The 21,886-nt window shown below is 43.6% G+C and overlaps 1 protein-coding gene across 2 annotated transcripts in view; it reads right to left on the bottom strand.

The window, feature by feature from the left end:
• The window catches only part of PPM1D (protein phosphatase, Mg2+/Mn2+ dependent 1D), a 60,050-nt gene extending 45,349 nt beyond the window's left edge, over positions 1–14,701 (bottom strand). Inside the window, exon 1 of one of the 2 annotated variants that reach the window (XM_013971835.2) lies at positions 13,998–14,701. In XM_013971835.2, the coding sequence (XP_013827289.2) occupies positions 13,998–14,469 (472 nt within the window). In that variant the 5' untranslated portion in view covers positions 14,470–14,701. The remainder of the gene's footprint in view (positions 1–13,997) is intronic. The other variant, XM_018064148.1, reaches the window with a different exon arrangement.

Below are 21,886 nucleotides of genomic sequence, written 5' to 3' on the forward strand. Positions count from 1 at the left end.
CAAAATTAACCTACAGTATACAAGTAATTCAGCTGTTGGCAAAAAGCACCTAAAATGAGATGAAAAGGGAGGAAAAAAGCTAAAAATAAAAAGGATATTCAAAGAAATGTTAATGTTTAAATCACATTTTTTGTCAAAAGCACTAATATAGTATGAAAGATATTCTGCAATGATCTAAAAATACTGAATAATCCATGCTTTCCCTATTCATTTGAAATGTCACCTTTTATCATATGTTACATCTTGCCTCAGATCTATTTCTGGACTCATCCTACTAATCTATTTATGGTGCTTTTTAATAATTGGGAGTTTAAGTATCCTCCAATTATTTTTCTTTCTCAATATTCTCTGAAGTATTTTTCCACATTAACTTCAGAAGCAACCTCCACCCTGTGGAGGTTCTGAGTGAAATTGCAATGACTTTATGTATTAAGGAACCTGCCTCTTTATAATGCCTTCCTTAGCCTTTCTTGTTTTCTACTTTACATTTTAATCAAAAAACAAAAATGACTTAAAACAAGGAGCATATCAAAAACAGTATCAGATAGTATACGAATTCTGATTTAAGCATCTTTTAGAATATGTGTGTAAGTCATTAAAACAAAGACTAATAAATTTTATAACACAAAAATGTAAAATTTCTGGATGAAGTAAAGCTATTATAAACATGTATAGAAAGTATATGTTCTTTATAATAAGTTTAAATTTGGGGGTATTTATATACTTATCATGTTTTAATATCTATTAATATATCCTGAGACTCATACGCCAAAGCCTTTGACTGTGTGGATCAGAATAAACTGTGGAAAATTCTGAAAGCGATGGGAATACCAGACCACCTGACCTGCCTCTTGAGAAACCTATTTGCAGGTCAGAAAGCAACAGTTAGAACTGGACATGGAACAACAGACTGGTTCCAAATAGGAAAAGGACTATGTCAAGGCTGTATACTGTCACCCTGCTTATTTAACCTCTATGCAGAGTACATCATGAGAAACACTGGGCTGGAAGAAGCACAGGCTGGAATCAAGATTGCCGGGAGAAATACCAATAACCTCAGATATGCAGATGACACCACCCTATGGCAGAAAGTGAAGAGGAACCAAAAAGCCTCTTGATGAAAGTGAAAGAGGAGAGTGAAAAAGTTGGCTTAAAGCTAACATTCAGAAACAAAGATCATGGCATCCAGTCCCATTAGTTCATGGGAAATAGATGGGGAAACAGCGGAAACAGTGTCAGACTTTATTTTTGGGGGCTCCAAAATCACTGCAGATGGTGATTGCAATCATGAAATTAAAAGATGCTTACTTCTTGGAAGGAAAGTTATGACCAACCTAGATAGCATATTCAAAAGCAGAGACATTACTTTGCCAACAAAGGTCCGTCTAGTCAAGGCTATAGTTTTTCCAGTGGTCATGTATGGATGTGAGAGTTGGACTGTGAAGAAAGCTGAGCGCCGAAGAATTGACGCTTTCGAACTGTGATGTTGGAGAAGACTCTTGAGAGTCCCTTGGACTGCAAGGAGATCCAACCAGTCCATCCTAAAGGAGATCAGTCCTGGGTGTTCACTGGAAGGACTGATGCTGATGCTGAAACTCCAATACTTTGGCCACCTGATTCAAAGAGCTGACTCATTGGAAAAGGCCCTGATGCTGGGAAAGATTGAGGGCAGGAGGAGAAGGGGAAGACAGAGGATGAGATGGTTGGATGGCATCATCGACTCAATGGACATGGGTTTGGGTGGACTTCGAGAGTTGGTGATGGACAGGGAGGCCTGGCATGCTGCAGTTCATGGGATCGCAAAGAGTCGGACACGACTGAGCAACTGAACTGAACTTAACTAAGACTCATTTAACTCTCAAGAGGTAGGCGCTATTTTTTTTTTAAAGTTTTGACTGCTAGTTTTTCAGTTTGTTGCTGCACCAGGGCTTTCTCCAGCTGCGGTACATGGGCTCATTGCAATGGCTTCTCTTTTTGTGGAGCACAGGCTCTAAGTGTGAAGGCTTCAGTAGTTGTCACACACGGGCTTAGCTGCTCCTTAACATGTGGGATTTTCCTGAACCAGTGATCAAGCCCGTGTCCCCTGCACTGGCAGGTGGATTCTTTATCCACTGTGCCACGAGGGAATTCCGAGGTGGGTACTATCTTGATTCTATTTTAAAGATGAGGATACTCAGGCACAAAGAGGTAAGGTCACACAGGCAGTGAATGGAGAAACTGGGATTTACACCCAGGCAGTTCAACAGAGTCCTGATCACTGCGCTAGGAATTTTTACAGCATTCTAATGTCAAAGTAGTACAGAACAGTAGAAGCCTTCAGGAAGCAATTTGAAAAACATGTATCAAGAGTCATCAAAAGATAAAACATGTTATTCTTCAACCAAATAATTCAGCTTTCGGAAGTTTTTTTTCCTGCGGAAACATCCGAATGGAGGAAAAGGCTACGTTGCTTTTGTTGCTGTTGTTGAGTCACTAAGTCGTGTCCAACTCTTCTGCGACACCATGGTCTGTAGCCCACCAGGCTCCTCTGTCCACGGGATTTCCTGGGCAAGAATACGGAAGTGGCTTGCCATTTCCTTCTCCAGGGGATCTTTCCAGACCAGGGATCAAACCCACGTCCCCGGCACTGGCAGGCAGGTACTCTACCGCTGAGGCACCAGGGAAGCCCCTATGTTGCTTCTACTCTAGTCTTTACTTACAGTAGTAAAATGCAGTGCGCACGCGTCTAACACACATTCCCCCTTCTAATACTAGCATCCCAATTTTGTTCTGGAGTTCACAGCCTCCACTGCACGCAGTCTTTAGGAACGGAACTAAAAACCTGCTTGCTCCTGGCTTAGCTGTAGGCAAATGACCTGTGTTACTCTTCATATATTTGCATCTTTAGATAGAAAGGCATAAAGCCAACTTTTGGAGCTGATTCACCCCAGAAACTAAAACCTTTCAGTGAGTGTCCACCAGTTCCTATCACCTAGAGCCCCAGAGATCCCTGCTTCTGTCCACTGCGAAACCTGGTTTAGCCTTTAGTCTGATTCTGTGAGCTGCCTAACATCCTTCTACTGAACTCCCATGCTCTTTTCCCTCCTTATTGTAGATTGAGTCACTGTGTTGTTTGCAAAGAATTGTAATATAAAACCAGCACCACAGAGTAGGCTGCAAGCAACTGCTTCTCAGAAAAATGTTAATTAGTTACGGAACCAATAAGGGGTAGAAGACATTGAGTCTCCTGTTCATATTCCAGGTAGCAACCAGTGGTGAGACAGGGCAAACAATAAGTGGATAGTCTACAGTGAGCATACTAGCTTAGAATTATGGTAATGAAACTTCTCTGCAAACAGATCCAACTCTGGCCAACGGTTCCATGACTAAGAAACAACAAACAATTTGACATGACTGTTAAGGAGCGGAACTGTGTCCTTCCAAAAAAGATATGCTGAAATCCTAATACTCAGTACCTGAGAACATGATCTTACTCAGAACGAGGGTCTTTACAGAGACAGTCAAGTTAAAATAAGTCGTGAGGGCAGGCTCTAATGCAGTAGCACTGGTGTTCCTACAGAAAGGGGAAATACGAACACAGAGACAGACAAACCCACAGAGGAAAGATGGGAAACGCAGAAGGGAGAGTCATCGGACTAGAGGGCTGCTCCTACAAGCCAGGGAATGCCACGAAGTCCTGGTAAACATGAAGCTAGGAGGGGTAAGGGGCTTCCTCTCAGCGCTGTCAGGAGACAGGAACAGCATGGCCCAGCCAGAGCCCTGATCTTGCACCCTGGGCCTCCAGACCTGTGAGACAAGAGACTTCTGCTAAGTCAACTAATTTTTGGTACTTTATTATGAAGTTCCAGAAAACAGACACAATGATATAAAGGAAACAATTCAAAGATTTAGGGAAATAGGGACCTTAGATTAAATCCATTATATGAATATGCATCCCACTTATCCACCCCAAGAAAAGCTGAGAAGACTCTCTTTAATAATTAAGGAAGTAATTAAGTAAACACCAAAACTTTTTTTTAATTGAAGTATAACTGATTTACAATATTGTGTTAGGTATTCAGCAAAGTGATTCGGTTATACATCTTTTCATTTTTTTTTTCCTTTCTTTCTTTTTGGATACACCGTGTGGCATGTGGAGTCTTACTTCCCTGACCAGGAATGGAACCCAGGCCTCTTGCATTGGGAGCTTGGAGTCTTTGACACTGAACTACCAAAGAAGTTCCTATATACTCTTTTTATTCTTTTCCACTATTGGTTATTACAAGATATTGAATGCATTCACTGTGCTATACAGATATGCTTACTGTTTATCTATTTTATATACAGTACACCAGAATCTTTTAAACATATTTTACTGACTTTTCTCTCTAAGCAAGAAATACTAAGGGAAGAGGCTGCCATGAAAATGGGTCTCCTGATCTCTGTGGGTGGGAAAATCCTGAGATGATGGAGATCAGACGAGAGCAGTTAATTACCCAAAGACAATGGTTACTTCTGGTATGGTTACTTCACCGACACCAGGGGAGAAGAAAAACTGGATCTCCAGAATGCTCTTTCAACAAAACACAAGAAACAAAACAATCTTCCAAGTTTAAAGAATTGTTAACCATCTTCAAAGTGGTATGTGGCCATTTTCACACGCAGCTAAACACGAAGGAAAAGGAGCTACCCACAACACTGAGTAACTACTGAACAACAGCTCTAAGATAAAAATTCTGGAGCTACAGAATACAGCCACAGTCCACTGTTAAGTAAGAGCTAAGGCCCATGGAGGTCAGGTTCTAAAGACTTTCAATCCAGTCTACCTGAGACCCAATGGGATCCCAAACCTATCCCACAGCTTTTGGTCCCCAAATAACCTCAGCAACTAACAGCTTCCTCTCACGGTTCTCAGTAATTGGGTCAGAAAGTCTGTTACGGTAGAAAAGGCCAAATGCAAGACTACCAACAGCACTCTCTTCCAAAAGAGCAAGTTAAAAGCATTACCACATCTCTCAAAGAACCACAAAGATTTGCGTCACCTAAAACATGAGCAGAGGTGATGATCTGATATAGTCCCACTACTGCAAAAGTCTGACAGGTCTCAGAAAATGGCAGGGGATTATAATCAAACATAATCAAATGATGATGCCAAATGTTGCTGCGGTTTTGATTTACCCTCTTTACTGAAACAAATAAACACAGCCTTGGTTATCTGGTATGCATCCAACTGCAGGGCTCTGATGAACAGCTACCTAGATTCCTCTTCCGATCGGACACCTACTTCTTCAGGTTTACTTCCCTGCCCCCTCAGGAATAATCCAAAGAACTTTTTTCTTGAACCAACAGAAAGTCAACCACCACAAAATATACCATCACTCCCAAATACTATTATAGTATCTAATCCCTGTCTCTCAGTCGTGTCCAACTCAGCGACCCCGCCAGGCTCCTCTGTCCATGGAATTTCCCAGGCAACAATACTAAAATGGTTTTGCCATTTCCTTTTCCAGGATTCTTCCAGGTCCAGGGATCAAACCCGAGTCTCTGCGTTTCCTGCATCACAGGCAGATTCCTTGCCTAGAGGGTGAAATTTGAGGAACAGAATTGCAATATAAGCACCAGGAAGCCCTAATTTCTACACCATCAGAATCAGGAAATTAAAATTGATAGCATAGTACCACCTAGTCCATAGATCTCACTCATTTTCATCAACTAGCCTAAAAATATGCTTTATAATAAAAAATAAAATTCAGGATCCCTTGTTATATATGCTTATCATGTATCTTTAGTCACTTCCAACTTGGAACCTCAGTGTTTCCTTGATGCTTTTTAGGAACACTTGGCCAGTCATTTCAAGAATGTCTCTCAGTTTGGGTTTGTTTCGTGTTTCCTCATGTTTGTAACCAGATTATGCATTTTTGGCAGGAACATCACAGAAATATGATCATCTCCCTGTAGGCAGTATACAATTTCGATTTGTCCCATGAAAAGTGATGCTACTCTTGAATCACTCAATTAAGGTGGTGTCTGCCAGGTTTCTCCCTATAACCTTTTTCTTTTTGTAATTAATATGTTTCACAGGGAGATTATCTGAGACAACATAAATATCCTTTGGAGTGAACTGAATGGTGACCCCTCCCAACACCAATAAAAGATATGCCCACCCAGAAGCTGTGAATGTGACCTAATTTGGGAAAAGGATCTTTGCAAATGTAATTAGGTTAAACATCTTAAGAAGCGATCACCCTGGATTAGAGTGGGTCCTAAATCCAAAGACAAGTGTCCTTTAGACAGAAGGGAAGAAGACACAGGCGACATAAAGACAGTGGGGACGGAACAAGCCAAGAAATGCCAGGAACTGCTGCCAGCCACCAGAACCTAGAAGGGAGGATGGAACAGATTCGCCCTCAGAGCCTCCAAAATGGGATCAACCCTACTGACACCTGGGTTGCAGACTTCTGGCCTCCAGAACCATGAGAGAATACATTTATGTTGTCTTTAGAACATCCAATGTGTGCTAACCACCCCTCTAGGGAACTCATTATAGCACTTCTGTTCCTCAAAGTTTTACCTACTAGTTTTAGTGTTTATTGATGTTTCTTGGCTGAATCAACTATTATGATGGTTACCAAATGAAATTTTCTAGTTCCATCACCCTTTCTACATTCACTCTTGTAAAGAAAAGCTTTACATCAGCTTTATACGTAACAGGCAAAAGCTGTGGACAATACAAATGCCTATCAATGGGTGAAGGAACAAGCCGTGGTATATCTAGACAATGGAATACCACTCAGTAAGGAGGAAAAGAAGGAACGGACTACATGCAACAGCATGCAGCAGCACAGATTATCTAACACTGATGGAAAGTCATGAATGATTAACAAAAACAGAAAAAATCGGTACTTGATAAATATGGCAAATTCATTCAGCACGTGTGATGAGCAAGACAATTAAAGTCCTTGATACTAAAAACTGAAAAATATGAGACTAATGATACAAGCTTAAATTCCATGATTTAGTAAGTTTTCTTCAAATGTGGGGAAGATTCTGGTGGCTCAGATGGTAAAGAATCTGCCCGCAATACAGGAAACCCAGGCTCAATCCCTGGGTCTGGAAGATGCCCTGGAGAAGGGAATGGCAACCCACTCCAGCATTCTTGCCTGGAGAATGCCACGGTCAGAGGAGCCTGGTGGGCTACAGTCCATGGGGTTGGAAAGAGTGGGACACAACAGAGCCTGGCTTTCTCGTTTCCCTTTACCCCTTCTGCCCCTCTTCTGCATTTGTCCATCTCTGTTTCTGTCTTTAAATTCAAGATAATGAAAACTATCTGCCAAACACAGAATCAACAATTTAGGTTAAGACCAGTTTCTTCATAATTCATTCCTTTAGCCACATTCTTTTAAGTAAATGCTTTGCTTTTCAGTTGAAATATTAAAAAAATAAAACTTCCCACATTTCATCGTCCTTTACAAATGCTGTGGCGAATTTCCTGTAATCACATCAGCGATCTCACGTCATTCATTTCAAGTGTATGCTGTTACCTTTCTAATGGTTCTCTTGATAACATAAGTCAATGAACTATGATTCAAAGGAATAAAAGCTGCACGTTGCTCACTAACTTCTCTGAACTATCAAAAGGAAAGGGCAATAAGAACATTATTTCAAATGAATAAGCCTAAAAAGAAGCACACATAAACTCTGAAACATTATTTCTTAGAAGGCAAGCATAACACAGGAACAGTAAATCCACACATAGGAATATAAATCAATTAGGCATACACTGTAACTTAAGATCAAGAAGTAATAATATGAAAAAAAATTTTTTTAAGAATATGTTGGGACTTCCCTGGTAGTCCAATGGATAAGACTCCATGCTCCCAATGCTGGGGGCCTGGGTTCAATCCCTGATGGGGGAATTAAAATCCCACACACTGCAACTAGGCCTGCGCTGCAACTACTGAGTCTGTGTGCTCCAGAGGCCATGAGCCCCAACAAGACCCAGCACAGCCAAAATAAACAAACTTCAAAAAGAGGATATGTTGGGAATTCCCTAGCAGTCCAGTGATTAGGACTCCAAGCTTCCCACTGCTGGGGGCCCAAGTTCAATCCCTGGTTGAGGAACTAAGACCCCACAAGCCACATGACATGGCCAAAAGGAAAAAAAAAAAAAGGATATAGTCACAGTCTCTCTCACTCTATGCTATATTTATCAAGTCCCTCTGCCTCAAGACAAAAATAAGTCTTATAAAAATTTTTAGATAATTCAAGTTTTCCTCTGTAAATTTGGCAAGAGTATATAAGCACTTGAATAATGCTAGAGAGGTCAAGCTTAACGGTAATTAAATAAATGAAGAAGGGCTTAGGGGACTTCCCAGGGGGTCCAGTGGTTAAGACTCCACCCTCTGCTGCAGGGGGTGTGGGATCCATCCCTGATTGGGAAACCAAAATGTTGCAGGTCAGAAGCGGCCAAAAAAAATAAGGGGGTGTGGTGTAGAAAGACAAAGAAAGCATTCTTTAAAAATATAAGAAAGCCCTCCCCTCCCACTAGTATGGCTATTATTTTTTAAGAAAAGAAAAATATCAAATGGAGGCGAGAATGGGGAGATATCAGGACCGTTGGAGAACTGCTAGTGGCAACGTGAAACAGTGCACCTGCTGTGAAGACAGTTTGGTGATTCCTCAGAAAGCCAAACACAGAATTACCAAATGACCCAGCCAGTCCACTTCCAGGTTTAGACTCCAAAGAACTGAAAACAGAGAATCTAACAGGCACTTCTACACTCAAGTTCTAGCAGCATTAAAAGATGGAAACAACCCAAATATCGATGGATGAATGGATAAAATGTCGTGTGCATATACAGTGGAATATTATTCAGCCTTAAAAAGGAAGAAAATTCTGACACATGCTACAATTTGGACAAACCTTAAAGACATCATGCTAAATGAAATAAAATTCAAAAAGGGCAAATGTTGTACGGTTCTGCTTATATAAGGTACCTAGAAGAGGTGAATAGCAACTGGAGGTAAAATGGAGGTTTACCAGGGCTGGAGAAGAGGATAATGGGAAATTACTGTTTAATGAGTACTGAATTTCTGTTTGGATAATGGATGAGTTCTGAAACTGCAGAGTGGTGATTGTTGCACAATCCTATGAATATACGTAATGCCACTGAATTATACACCTAAACCTGGCTAAAATGGTAAACCGTATGCATATACATTATAATTTTTAAAGGGGGAAATTTTTAATTAAAAAAAAAGGTAAAAACGCCAATTTAACCACCACACCCACAGAAATTCAACTAAACTAGCAGCCACTTTGGGCAAGGAATTGCATGGTCAGCCCTAAAAGATTAACTATAAGATGTGTAAGGCAGTATCTCTGCTCCCAAAGACCCCAAGATTTAGCCGAGAAACAGACAAAACACAGCAGTTATCTCACAATGGTGCGAATCATCTTTACAGGGATTCCACAAGACCAAAACCATTTTCATAATATTTCTAAGTTTATTTGCCCTTTTCACTGTGTTGACATCTGTACTGATGGTTGAAAAGCAGTGGCTAGTAAAACTGCTGTTGCTTAGCAGGAATCAAGGCAGTGGTACCAAAGTGAACTGGTAGTCCTGTATACGCTATAACCAGGGACTTCCCTGGCAGTCCTGTGGTTGACTCTGCACTTCCAGTGCAAGGGACTGGATTTGATCTCTGATTGGGAAACTAAAGACCCCACATGCCTCAAAGTCAGAAAAACACAGCCACTCACTTCCAGTTTAAAAAAAGAAAAGGGAGAGCTTCCCTTGTGGCTCAGTTGGCAAAAAAAAAGGGAAACCAGTTTAACTTATGAATGTCCTTGATGATGCAATAAAAATTAATTTTACTAAACTTCCATCCACGAATGCATGTCTTTTCAACATTCTGTAAAACAAGAAGGGAGGTGCATAAACGGCTTCTGTTGCATAGTACGGCTGTAAAGAGGAAAAGCATTTGTGACTGAGTGACTTATGGAAAGAAGTAGCCACAATTTTCAGAGACCATCATTTTTACTTGAAAGACTGATAAAAATGACTTAGTAAGACCTGAGCAGGGAACTCCCTGAGGTCTAGTGGTTAGGATTCTGGCCTTTCTTTTCATATATATTTATTTATTTGGCTGTTCCAGGTCTTATTTAGTTATTCATTCTTCATAGCTCAGTTGGTAAAGAATCCCTCCCGGTTCAATTCCTGGGTCCAGAAGATCCGCTGGAGAAGGGATAGGATACCCACTCGAGTATTCTTGGGCTTCCCTGTGGCTCAGCTGGTAAAGAATCTGCCTGCAATGCGAGAGACCTGGGTTCGATCCCTGGGTTGGGAAGATCCCCTGGAGAAGGGAAAGGCTACCCACTCCAGTATCGTAGCCTGGAGAATTCCATAGTCCATGGGGTCGCAAAGAGTTGGACACGACTGAGCAACTTTCACACTTTCGCTCCGAGTCTTAGTAGAAGCACATGGGATTTTCACTCTTCAATGTTGCACACGGAATCTTTTTTAGTCTCCAGAACATAGTTTTTGGCATGTGGAATCTAGTTCCCCAACCAGGGATCAAACCTGGGCCCCGTGCACTGGGAAGGCATTTAGCCACTGGACCACTAGGGAAGTCCCAGGTCTGTGACCTTTCACTGCTGTGTCCCTGGTCAGGACACTGAGATGCTGCAAGCCACAAGGCACAGCCAAAAAAAAAAAGAAAGACTTGGGCATGTGGCATACATTTTTTTCAAAATGAAGTTTTTCAAGAAAAGCAGACAGTTATTTGTTGCCAGTGATAAACTTCGAACTGCTGCTTAAAACCTCGTATTTATTTGGCTGCATTGGGTGTTAGTTGCAACAGTCGGGAATCTTTATTGCGTCACGTGGGATCTTTCCTCACCGGGCATGTCCTCTCTAGTTGTGGCATGCAGGCTCAGTACTTACAGGCCCGTGGGCTTAGCTGCTCTGAAGCAAATGGGATCTTAGTTCCCCTACCAGAGATGGAACCTGAGTCCCCTGCATTGCAAGGCAGATTCATAACCACTGGACCAGCAGGGATGTCCCCAAACCTCATATTTTAGAATTTATGTGTCCACTACCTTGTAGTGATGACAATAAACTTGGTAACTTCCCAATCTTAAGACTTCTCTGATGAGATCAGTGATAGTAACAAATGTGGGTATTTTAATATTGTATAATGAAATGCATCAATACTTGGAAGATCTACATAAATTCAGTGAGCCATTATTTTCCAAATGACTCATGTACCATGCCACAAGAACACATGTGGGTAAAAGGCTGATTCAAAGTGCAAGAGAAACCAATGGCTCTTACTGTTAAAATAGAAAAGTTCATTGATGATGTTTTAGATTCCACTTTGACTAATCTTAAGAAACTACCACTTCAGGGTGGAATATCCACAATTATCTGAAAAGACAAACTATTCCTCCCTTTTTCTACTACATATGTGTGTGAGACTGCCATATAAAGCAACTTGATAAATTTGATTTAATCGAAATTAAAAATTTCTCTTTAAAAAACAATGCTAAAGTTGCAGACTGGGAGAAAATGTTTTTGAATTGTCTATCTAATTAATGTCTTGTCTCCAGAATGTATTAAGATCTCTCAAAACTCAAAGAAACAAAAAATGGGCAAAAGATTAGAATATTTATTTCAATATTTATTTTAGGGGGAAAAGTGATTTTTCACTTTAAAATGTCAGCACACAATAAGCTTATTTTTAATAGGTTAAATTTCATTAATTTCTCAGTTTTTTTTTTTATTTGTTTTTTGGCTGCGGTGGGTCTCCATTGCTGCATGTGGGCTTTCTCTAGTTGCAGTAACAGGGGGCTATTCTTCATTGCAGTTCTTGGGTTTCTCACTGCAGCGGCTTCTCTTGCTGCAGAGCCCGGGCTCTAGGCATCCAGGCTGCAGTAGCTGCAACACAGGGACTCAGATAGCTGTGGCATCCAGGCTTAGTTGTTCATGGCATGTAGGATCTTCCCAGACCAGGGATGGAACTGGCGTCCCTTGCACTACAGTGCAGATTCTTAACCACTGGAACACCAGGGAAGCCCCTAAATTTCTCAGTTTTAACTTCTCATACAGTAAAATATGATAGATGTAGCCCACATAAACAAAAGCTGCTTAGAACCTCGAATCATTTGAGTACAAAGGGTTCTGATGGCAAAAAGTTTGAGAACCACTACTCTAGCCTGACACACAGGAAGACTGTGTTTGTCAAGACTTCCATATACGTATCCTACTCTTTTTTTCCTTCAAGTTTTGATGATGGAGTATAAGGTTAACTGTGGGAACAAAATAAGCTTTAACATTTGGTGTATAAATCTTGGTTCAGAAAGTACATATATGTCAACAGACATACGCATTCACATTTAACAGCAGGATTTCTGCTTTATTAAAAAATGTTCAAGTAACAGGGTTTATATTTTATCCTTTCAGTGAAAACACATGGCAAATTTATGTTGCTCCAAGTGTACTCCAAAATACACAGGATTCTAAATGTTCTCTGCATCTAATTTTCCTCTCTCTTGTCTTGCCGTCCACTCCCACTTGCCCTACAAGCAATGAAATGACAAATTTCTGGAATATGCTGCTGGTGCTTTCAGCTGTGCTCTGCCTACACAAAAACAAAACAAATCCATAATAGGGGCCTCTGGGATTGGATCAAACAGCCTCCCACAGGCGGACTGGAGGTTCTATGAGTCAATCAAGCAATTCTTGGCAGAAATCCAGGCAAACAGAAAACAGACTTTGAAAGAAGCTAGTCTACAACTCTATGACAATACTTTTTAAAAATGTTCTGTATTTGATTAACCTTTACACTCTTCTCTATGTCTCTGTCCCTCTGCTGAAAATAAAGCAACATTATGCTACCTTAAACAAGAGGACTTTCTTAAACAACAGAAGTGGTATTGTGTTTTCTCTAAAAAAAGATTCATGCCATTCATTCACAGCAATGCCTAAGCACCTAAAACTCTGTATGATAACACAGGTTGGGAACAGAAACATCGGCTGCTTTAGAACACATTCAAAGCTTCGATGAAACTACAACTACATCAAATTTTTAGAAATTAGGGTCTCCGATTCCTTTTGGCACATCAGTAATTCCTTATCTCTTCCTACTTTGACGGGTATCTACAATTTACAAGCATTTTTACGTGGGAACTGTTGAAAACTCTCTGACATCAATTAGCTAAGGTAAGTACCAAAGGGTTAAAAAAAAAAAAGCGCACTTTTGAAAAGCCCTAAACTGAATTTAACACCTCCCGGTAACGGGGCCAGTTTAAGTGGTAAGAACCCATTCCATGCTTTTGTTTTTCATAAGCAGTACAAGCATAAAGATGCTAGAAACATTTCAGGATCACCAGACCGAATTCCTTCCCAAGACTAAGTCGCTGGATGATAACTTTTTAGCCTCTCTACTATAGCCAACAGCTTCCTCCAACTACCAGCCACCCGGGGTCAATTTTGGAGGCCTGACACCGCCGGTAGGAGGCCATCGATAGGCACAAGTCCTTCAAGAGCAAAATTATGACAGATTTGAAGGAGACACTTTTTTTTTTTTTTTGACATCTCCCGCTTCCTTCGCGCGTCCTGGGTAGCAACACGTCCTCAGTGCATCTTTTGGCTAAAATCTGGCGCCAGGTTTCAAACACGCTTTCCGGCTGGCTGCCACCAGAGTGGCGTAGCGAAGGGAGGAGGGGACGGCTCCCCACCGATCCTGGCCGGGGCGCGGGGGGGCGGAAATAAAGCGAGGGATGTCTGAAAGGAGACCGCAACCCTCTCCTTCAGAAAAGCCACTTTCCTTTGACCGGAGCCCCCGATCCTGGAAAGCGCGCTGAGAGACCGTGGAATTTTCCCTCCCGTCGATGGACACACAGAGAGCGCCCTCGGTGGCCGGGGGTTGGGGGGCTCGCGGGGCCGGCGCAACAGAAAGCCCAAAACTGCCCGGAGAAGAGGAGGGGGGAGGCCGCAGCAAGCCGGGGAACTCACCCAGCTTCTTCCACATGGCGAGATGACAGGCGAGGAAGCCTTTGCGGATGGCGGCGCACACCTTCGCCGGCTCGGACGACGTGAAGCCCCTCTGCTTCTTGATGAAACCCCACAGGTGCTCGCGGGCGAACTGCGCAGCCTCCCGCCCGCCGTGCCCGTCGCACACGGCGAAGAAGGCCACCGAGGAGCGGCGGCGGCAGCAGCGGCCGGGAGCCGGCGAGGCCCCGGCGTCGGGCGGCGCGGCGCGAGCCTCCCGGGCGGCCCCCGCGGCGCCTCTCCCCGCCACTTCGCCGCCGGCCGGGGGCGGCGGTGACCGCGGCGGAGGCGGCGGCCGCGAGGGCGATCGCCGCGGCGAGGGCTCTTCCTCGGCCGCCGGCTCGGGCTCCACCACGATCTGAGTAACGTCCTCCATGTACTTCCTCCCGCCCTGGTCGGAGAAGACGCTCACTCCCAGCGAGTACAGCCCCGCCATGGCCGGCTGGCCGCGATCCCGCCGGTCCCGCGCGGCCCGCCGAGTCCCCGCGGCGGGAGGCACCCTCGGCGCTCGCCAGCCAACTATTGTTTATCTCCGACGAGGCCGAGCCGGGGGAGGGGGCGGTCCCGGAGGGCGGAGGTAGGGGGGGCGCGCGCGATGTCGGGACTTGTCCGCGAGAGCTGGGCCCGAAAGCCGGGGGCGGACGGAGCCCAGCCGCTGCGCCTGCGCAGTAGGCCTCCCTCGCCTGCCCGCCCGCGCCCACCACACAAATCCGACGTTCTCGCCGGCTGACGTCACTCGGCTCTACGGAGCCGACCAATTCGGAGTCGGGTTGGCGCGCGCGCCCGCCCTCCGCCCCCAAGCTTCGCTCCTCCCGGCAACGGCCGCGCTCCTCCGTCCTGACCCGCGCGGGCGCTGGGGGCGCGCCCGACCCGCCCGGCTTTCGCTTCGCCACAGCGGGCGGGTTTCGCTGTCCGGCTTTTTCGGCGGGTGCTAAAACGCTTTATCTGCTAGTCTGCTGGCACCTTTTGGCACAATCCCCGAGATCACGATGCATGCAGCCGCCCAGGGCGTGCCGCTGCTTGCCTTGCGGGGAAAGCCGTGTGGGCTCGGGCCTCCAGCGAGTCCGGAGAATCTGCCGAGAAGAGACCTTTCATTTCTTGAACTGAAATGGCGGGAAATCTCACTTCGGAAGGTGGTTTGCGAACAGGCTGGGGGGAAAAAAAGCATGCCACCGCTGAGCTGGATTTGGGTGGGATGGATCTGGCCGGGAGTTGACAGCGCAAATCCAACCTGTGTTAAGAAAACTTGGGATATCCATCTGGTCGGCTACCCAGTCGCATTTCAACGTACGTCGGAGACTGAAAAGACTTATATTTTAACTTTTTTTTTTAACATCTTTTCACGTTTTGTTGAAGATAGTTTTTCCCACAAGCCCTGAGTGCAAGCATTTTACTCCTTTGGTGGGATCACTTGAAAATAGGTTACAAAAACTGCCCAGTGCTACAGGGCTCCGACAGTTCGGTTACCTTCCCGCGTCTTCTCCCAGCAAGTTACAATCTATGAGCTAAAACCTTTGCACGGATTTCAACAGCGCTAAACCAAGCCTCGGAGTGGGCAGGTTGGTATGTTGTCACCGGCAAACGTTCTCGGGAATCAGTTTAAAGTTCACTTTGTCAGTTTTTGGCCGCTTCACCACCATCAGCTCTCCTCTGTGTTCTTTCCAGTAGAGCCTTGGAGATTTTTCAAGTGGAATGACGCTAGCACTGGGAATGGGGAAAATGTTCATTTTTCGACATGTGACACAGACATAAAATAGGAAAAATCCTTCTACCAATAAAATATAAATAAAAATCATTTCAAAATGTAGCAAATCTGACTAGATCAATTAAATTGAAAATGTACTTTGCATCAAAATGCACTAGGCCAGGTGGTTCCAGAGGGTAAAAGGACTCGGGAAAAAAAATCCCAGCGTGTTCTGAAAGATGATAATAATCCCGTCATCAAAACCTGACAATTATAACACTGGAAGGAAATGATAACCTATATTTCATAACTATTAATAAATGAAAAAAAAAACAGTATTCTCCATAACACCACCTGAAAGAACAGCTTGTGTAGCTCTGTATTACTCTTAAAGAGCTTACCCACCTTCCTTTCCATTGCAAGAGATAACAAAAAAGATAATCCCTCCAGTTCTACAATCCTTTTTACTCAGTCACAACCGGGTAGCCTCAGGGTCATCTATCATTACCCTGATTAACATCTCCATGCTACTCTCTCTTTCTTTTCATCTGATTCAGCAACCTGCTCTTCACAAACCATCCTAAACCATTTCACCCCACCCTTTAGATTTCAACATCTGTTATCACCCATTTCCTCTATACTTCACCTCTTCTCTAAATCTTCCCATCAACTTCCTGTTCTGACAGAAAGCTGGTTTGTGTGTGTGTGTGTGTGTGTGTGTGTGTGTGTGTGTTTGGTAGTGTGCAGCTCTTTGCAACCCAATGGACTGTAACCCAGCAGGCTCCTCTGTCCACGGGATTTTCCAGGCAAGAATACTGGAATGAGTTGCCATTTCCTACTCCAGGGGATCTGCCAGACCCAAAGGTGAACCTATGTCACCTGCATTAACAGGCTGATTCTTTACCACTAAGCCACCTGGGAAGACTGGTTTATCGCCTAGCAGAACTACCTCCCTTCAGTCAGTTCAATTGCTCAGTCATGGCTGACTCTTTGTGACCCTATGGACTGCAACATGTCAGGCTTCCCTGTCCATCACCAATTCCCCGAGCTTGCCCAAACTCATGTCCATTGAGTTGGTGGTACCATCCTACCAACTCATCCTCTGCTGTCCCCTTCTCCTCCCACCTTCAATCCTTCCCTGCATCAAGGTCTTTTCCAACAAGTCAGTTCTTCGAATCAGGTGGCCAAAGTATTGGATCTTCAGCATCAGTCCCTCCAACGAATATTCAGGACTGATTTCCTTTAGGATGGAGTGGTTGGATCTCCTTGCAGTCCAAGGGACTCTCAAGAGTCTTCTCTAACACCACAGTTCAAAAGCATCAATTCTTCAGCGCTCAGCTTTCTTTACAGTCCAACTCTCACATCCATACATGACTCCTGGAAAAACCATAGCTTTGACTATAGGACATTTGTTGGTAAAGTAATGTCTCTGCTTTTTAATATGCTGTCTAGGTTGGTCATAGCTTTTTTTTCAAGGAGCAAGCATATTTTAATTTCATGGCTGCAGTCACCATCTGCAGTGATTTGGGGGCCCCCAAAAATAAAGCCTGTCACTGTTTCCATTGTTTCCCCATCTATTTGCCATGAAGTGATGGGACCGGATGCCATGATCTTAGTTTTCTGAATGTTAAGTTTTAAGCCAACTTTTTCACTCTCCTCTTTCACTTTCATCAAGAGGCTCTTCAGTTCCTCCTCACTTTCTGCCATAAGGGTTGTGTTATCTGCATATCTGAGGTTATTGATACTTCTCCCGGCAATCTTGATTCCAGCTTGTGCTTCTTCCAGCATTAGCAGTATGTACTCTGCATATAAGTTAAATAAGTAGGGTGACAATATACAGCCTTGATGTACTCCTTTTCCTATTTGGAAACAGTCTGCTGTTCCATGTCCAGTTTTAACTGTTGCTTCCTGACCTGCATATAGGTTTCTCAAGAGGCAGATCAGGTGGTCTGATATTCCCATCTCCTTAAGAATTTTCCACAGTTTGTTGTGATTCACACTGTGAAAGAATTTTGTGTAGTCAATAAAGAAGAAGTAGATTTTTTTCTGGAACTCTCTTGCTTTTTTGATGATCCAATGGATGTTGGCAATTTGATCTCTGATTCCTCTGCCTTTTGTAAATCCAGCTTGAACATCTGGAAGTTCTCAGTTCATGAACTGTTAAAGCCTCACTTGGAGAATTCTGAGCATTACTTTGCTGGCATGTGAGATGAGTGCAATTGTGTGGTGGTTTGAACATTCTTCAGCATTGCCTTTCTTTGGGACTGGAATGAAAACTGACCTTTTCCAGTCCTGTGGCCACTGCTGAGTTTTCCAAATTTGCTGGCATATTGAGTACATTACTTAAACAGCATCATATTTTAGGACTTGAAATAGCTAGTTCAGCTGGAATTCCATCACCTCCACTAGCTTTGTTCATAGTGATACTTCCTAAGGCCCACTTGACTTTGCATTCCAGGATGTCTGGTTCTAGGTAAGTGATCACACCATCGTGGTTATCTGGGTCATGAAGATCTTTTTTGTACAGTTCTTCTGCGTATTCCTGCCACCTTTTCTTACTATCTTCTGCTTCTGTTAGGTCCATACCATTTCTGTCCTTTACTGTGCCCATCTTTGCATGAAATGTGCTATTGTTATCTCTAATTTCTTGAAGAGATCTCTAGTCTTTCCCATTCTATTGTTTTCCTCTGTTTCTTTGCACGGATCACTGAGGAAGGCTTTCTTATCTCTCCTTACTGTTCTTTGGAACTCTGCATTCAGATGGGTATATCTTTCCCTTTCTCCTTTGTTTTTAAATTCTCTTTTCTCACCTCCCTTACAACATTTCAAGTACAAGAGAATATTATTCCTCTCATAGGTATTACATTTGAAACAACTTCTCATGTTGCCCCAAATAATTTCATCATTTCTTCATTTCTCCTTGAAACCCCCAAGCTACTTTTCTTTGCAGTCAGTCTAAGCACGTGGACTTTGGTATTTGCAGCATAGGCTAAGTAGTTAGGGCACTCCAGCTCAGTAGCTGTGGTTCATGGGCTTAGTTGCCCTGTGGCATGTGGGATCTTCCTTGATCCAGAATCGAACCCCCATCCCCTGCATTGGCAGGTGAATTCTTAACCTCTAGAACACGAGGGAAGTCCCAACTGAGAAATGGAGTATTTCCTGCTGTATCAATAAACAAGGATGTCAAAATCATCATCAATTCGAGCCTTCCAGGGCAACCAGGAAGGAGAACAACACCTACCATCCAGCCCCTTTCAGGCTGCAGCCACTCCCTACGGTGAGCACCGAAGAAACATGATGCTGGCCCCAGATAGCCGAGATGAATATGAAAAGTGAGCCCAGACTCTTGCATCTTGCCATACATAGAAACGTGCTGAATTCCTAAACTTGAGATATCTGGTTTTCTTTAATTCATGAAAATACTTCTGATGTTCAGACTATCTACCCTTTGTTGCAAACTTCTGTATAGCCTGACTCCTCCCCCTGCCCAGAGCAATTCTCTCAAGGTCACTTGAAATGCTGTCTCCCAGGCTTGAAGTCCTAAAAATTCCCACCAAATAAAACATAACTGTCAAAAAAAAAAAAAAAAAAACAAACCCCATAACTGTCAACTTTTAGGTTGTGACTATTTTTTTAACTCAACACTACACAAACTCTTTTAAAGGTAATTCCAGCTGCCACTGCACCAAGATATTGTCACCAACTGATCCCTCTTAACTCCCCCTTCATTTGTTCATGGATCACTGTCTTCCCTTCTTCCATTATTCTTATCACTTCTCAGCCACTTTATGTTTCAAAATATTCATCATATTTTCCATCCAACACCCTGGCTTCTCCATACCTCATCCTCCTTGTTACCATTACAGGCCTTGTTACCGTTAAAGGCATCCCCTCAATTTGTGTTTTAGTTCCTATTTCCTCTCCTCTCAAGAGCTCTGCTCCACCAGTTATCCTTTCTTGCTCTTACTAAGGTAGGAGATAGGTGGGCCCCTGGCCTGGACAAATAGATGGCAAATAGATGGGGAAATCATGGCAAATAGATGGGGAAACAATAGAAACAGTGAAAGATTTTATTTTCTTGGGCTCCAAAATCACTGCAGATGGTGACTGCAGCTACGAAATTAAAAGACGCTTGCTCCTTGGAAGAAAAGCTATGACAAAACTAGACAACATATTAAAAAGCAGAGACATTACTTTGCCAACAAAGGTCTGTCTAGTCAAAGGTATGGTTTTTTCAGGAGTCATGTTTGGATGTGAGAGTTGGACTATAAAGAAAGCTGAGCACCAAAGAATTGATGCTTTTGAACTATGGTGTTGGAGAAGACTCTTGAGAGTCCCTTGGACTGCAAGGAAGTCCAACCAACCCATCCTAAAGGAAATCAGTCCTGAATATTCATTGGAAGGACTGATGCTGAAGCTGAAAATGTGATACTTTGGCCACCTGATGTGAAGAACTGACTCATTGGAAAAGACTCTGATGCTGGGAAAGACTGAAGGCAGGAGGAGAAGGGGACAGCAGAGGATGAGATTGTTGGATGTCATCACCGAATTGATGGACATGAGTTTGAGCAAGCCCTGGGAGATGGTGATAGACAGGGAAGCCTAGAATGCTGCAGTCCATGGGGTCACAAAGAGTTGGACACTGAAGAGTTGGACTGAGCAACTGAACTGAGCTAACCTGCGCTGGACAGCTGGTGTTTGTCAAGTGGAGTAAAATTCAAGCTTTGTTCTCACCCAGACACTCTAAGGACAAAGCTAGTGACAAAAGCTGAGCTCTGCTAAAGTGATAAGGTTCCCACTCCTGAGGTCAAGGAAGACTTCCTAGTCTGCACGTGACCAAGGAGGCTTTCTTGGGGGTTGAAAAGGGAGAGGGTTTCACCCCACAATAAGTGTGGACATGCACCCATAGGCCTCTGCAATGAGATCCATCTTAAAAAATGTTGTGTGCACATCTTGAGGAAGATCCTAGGACTGGTCACATGTGAAGAAGGAAACAAAATAATTAGCCAGTGCAAACAAAGACCCAGAAGGAGTGTCTTATGTAAGTGATTTAAGTCACCTTCTTCCTGGGCTCCTCATTCAGGATGCCTACACTCCTCTCTGGGTGTATATTTCTGCCTAGTTTCTGACATAGACTGTTTCTCTGTATGCTCTCCCACACGCTGTGCTGTGTCTCTAATAATAAAGCTTCCTGTTTTTACAGTTTTTGCCTCCTTGAAATATTCTTGCTTTTAAATGTGGGAAAGGGCCAGGGCTACTTTGCTTCTGGCCTCTAGCTCTTGGTGGAATGGTGGCTAGAATTCCTGGTTTTTATACAGGCTGCTGCTGCTGCTAAGTCACTTCAGTCGTGTCCAACTCTGTGCGACCCCATAGACGGCAGCCTGCCAGGCTCCCCCCTCCCTGGGATTCTCCAGGCAAGAACGCTGGAGTGGGTTGCCATTTCCTTCTCCAATGCGTGAAAGTGAAGTCGCTCAGTCGTGTCCGACTCAGCGACCCCACAGACTGCAGGCTACCAGGCTCCTCCATCCATGGGATTCTCCAGGCAGGAGTACTGGAGTGGGGTGCCAGTGCTTTCTTCCTTATACAGGCTATCCAAGTTCAATCCCTGGACAAGGAGCTAAGATCACTCTTCAGGACCGATCACTGCTGTCTCTCCGAGATTACTACCTCATCAGTTTCTCTTTTTCTACCGGATTATTACCATCTTTGTACAAATATGTTCTGGTTTGTATTTTAACAAAAATACAATGACAAAAGCTACCTTGACTCATTCTATCCAATTTTTCTGCTCCCTCTCTTAAAAAAAGTTTTAAAGATTTGTCTCTTTCTAGAGTCTACTTCTGATTCCTACCTCATAATTCCTCCTTAACCCAATCCAGTTAAGCAACCATCCCCCTAATGCTAAGACTGTTTTTATGTCATAACCAGACCTCTCTGTTTCCAAAGCTTATGATGACTGTTCTGAACTTACTGACTTCTGTTCTAACCGAAGCAGCAAGCGCAGCCAGTATTTCCTTCTTGAAACTTAATATGCTTCCTTCTGGAAACTTGGTTCTCTTAGCTTGTGAGAGACCACACTAGGTTTCTTCCTTCCTCATTAAGGAACCCCCTTCTCATTTTCTTTTGCTTATTTAACACCAGCTAGTCTTCAGGTTATTGGGAGAACTCA

This window comes from Capra hircus, chromosome 19 (assembly GCF_001704415.2).
Source record: "Capra hircus breed San Clemente chromosome 19, ASM170441v1, whole genome shotgun sequence".
Taxonomy (NCBI): domain Eukaryota; kingdom Metazoa; phylum Chordata; class Mammalia; order Artiodactyla; family Bovidae; genus Capra; species Capra hircus.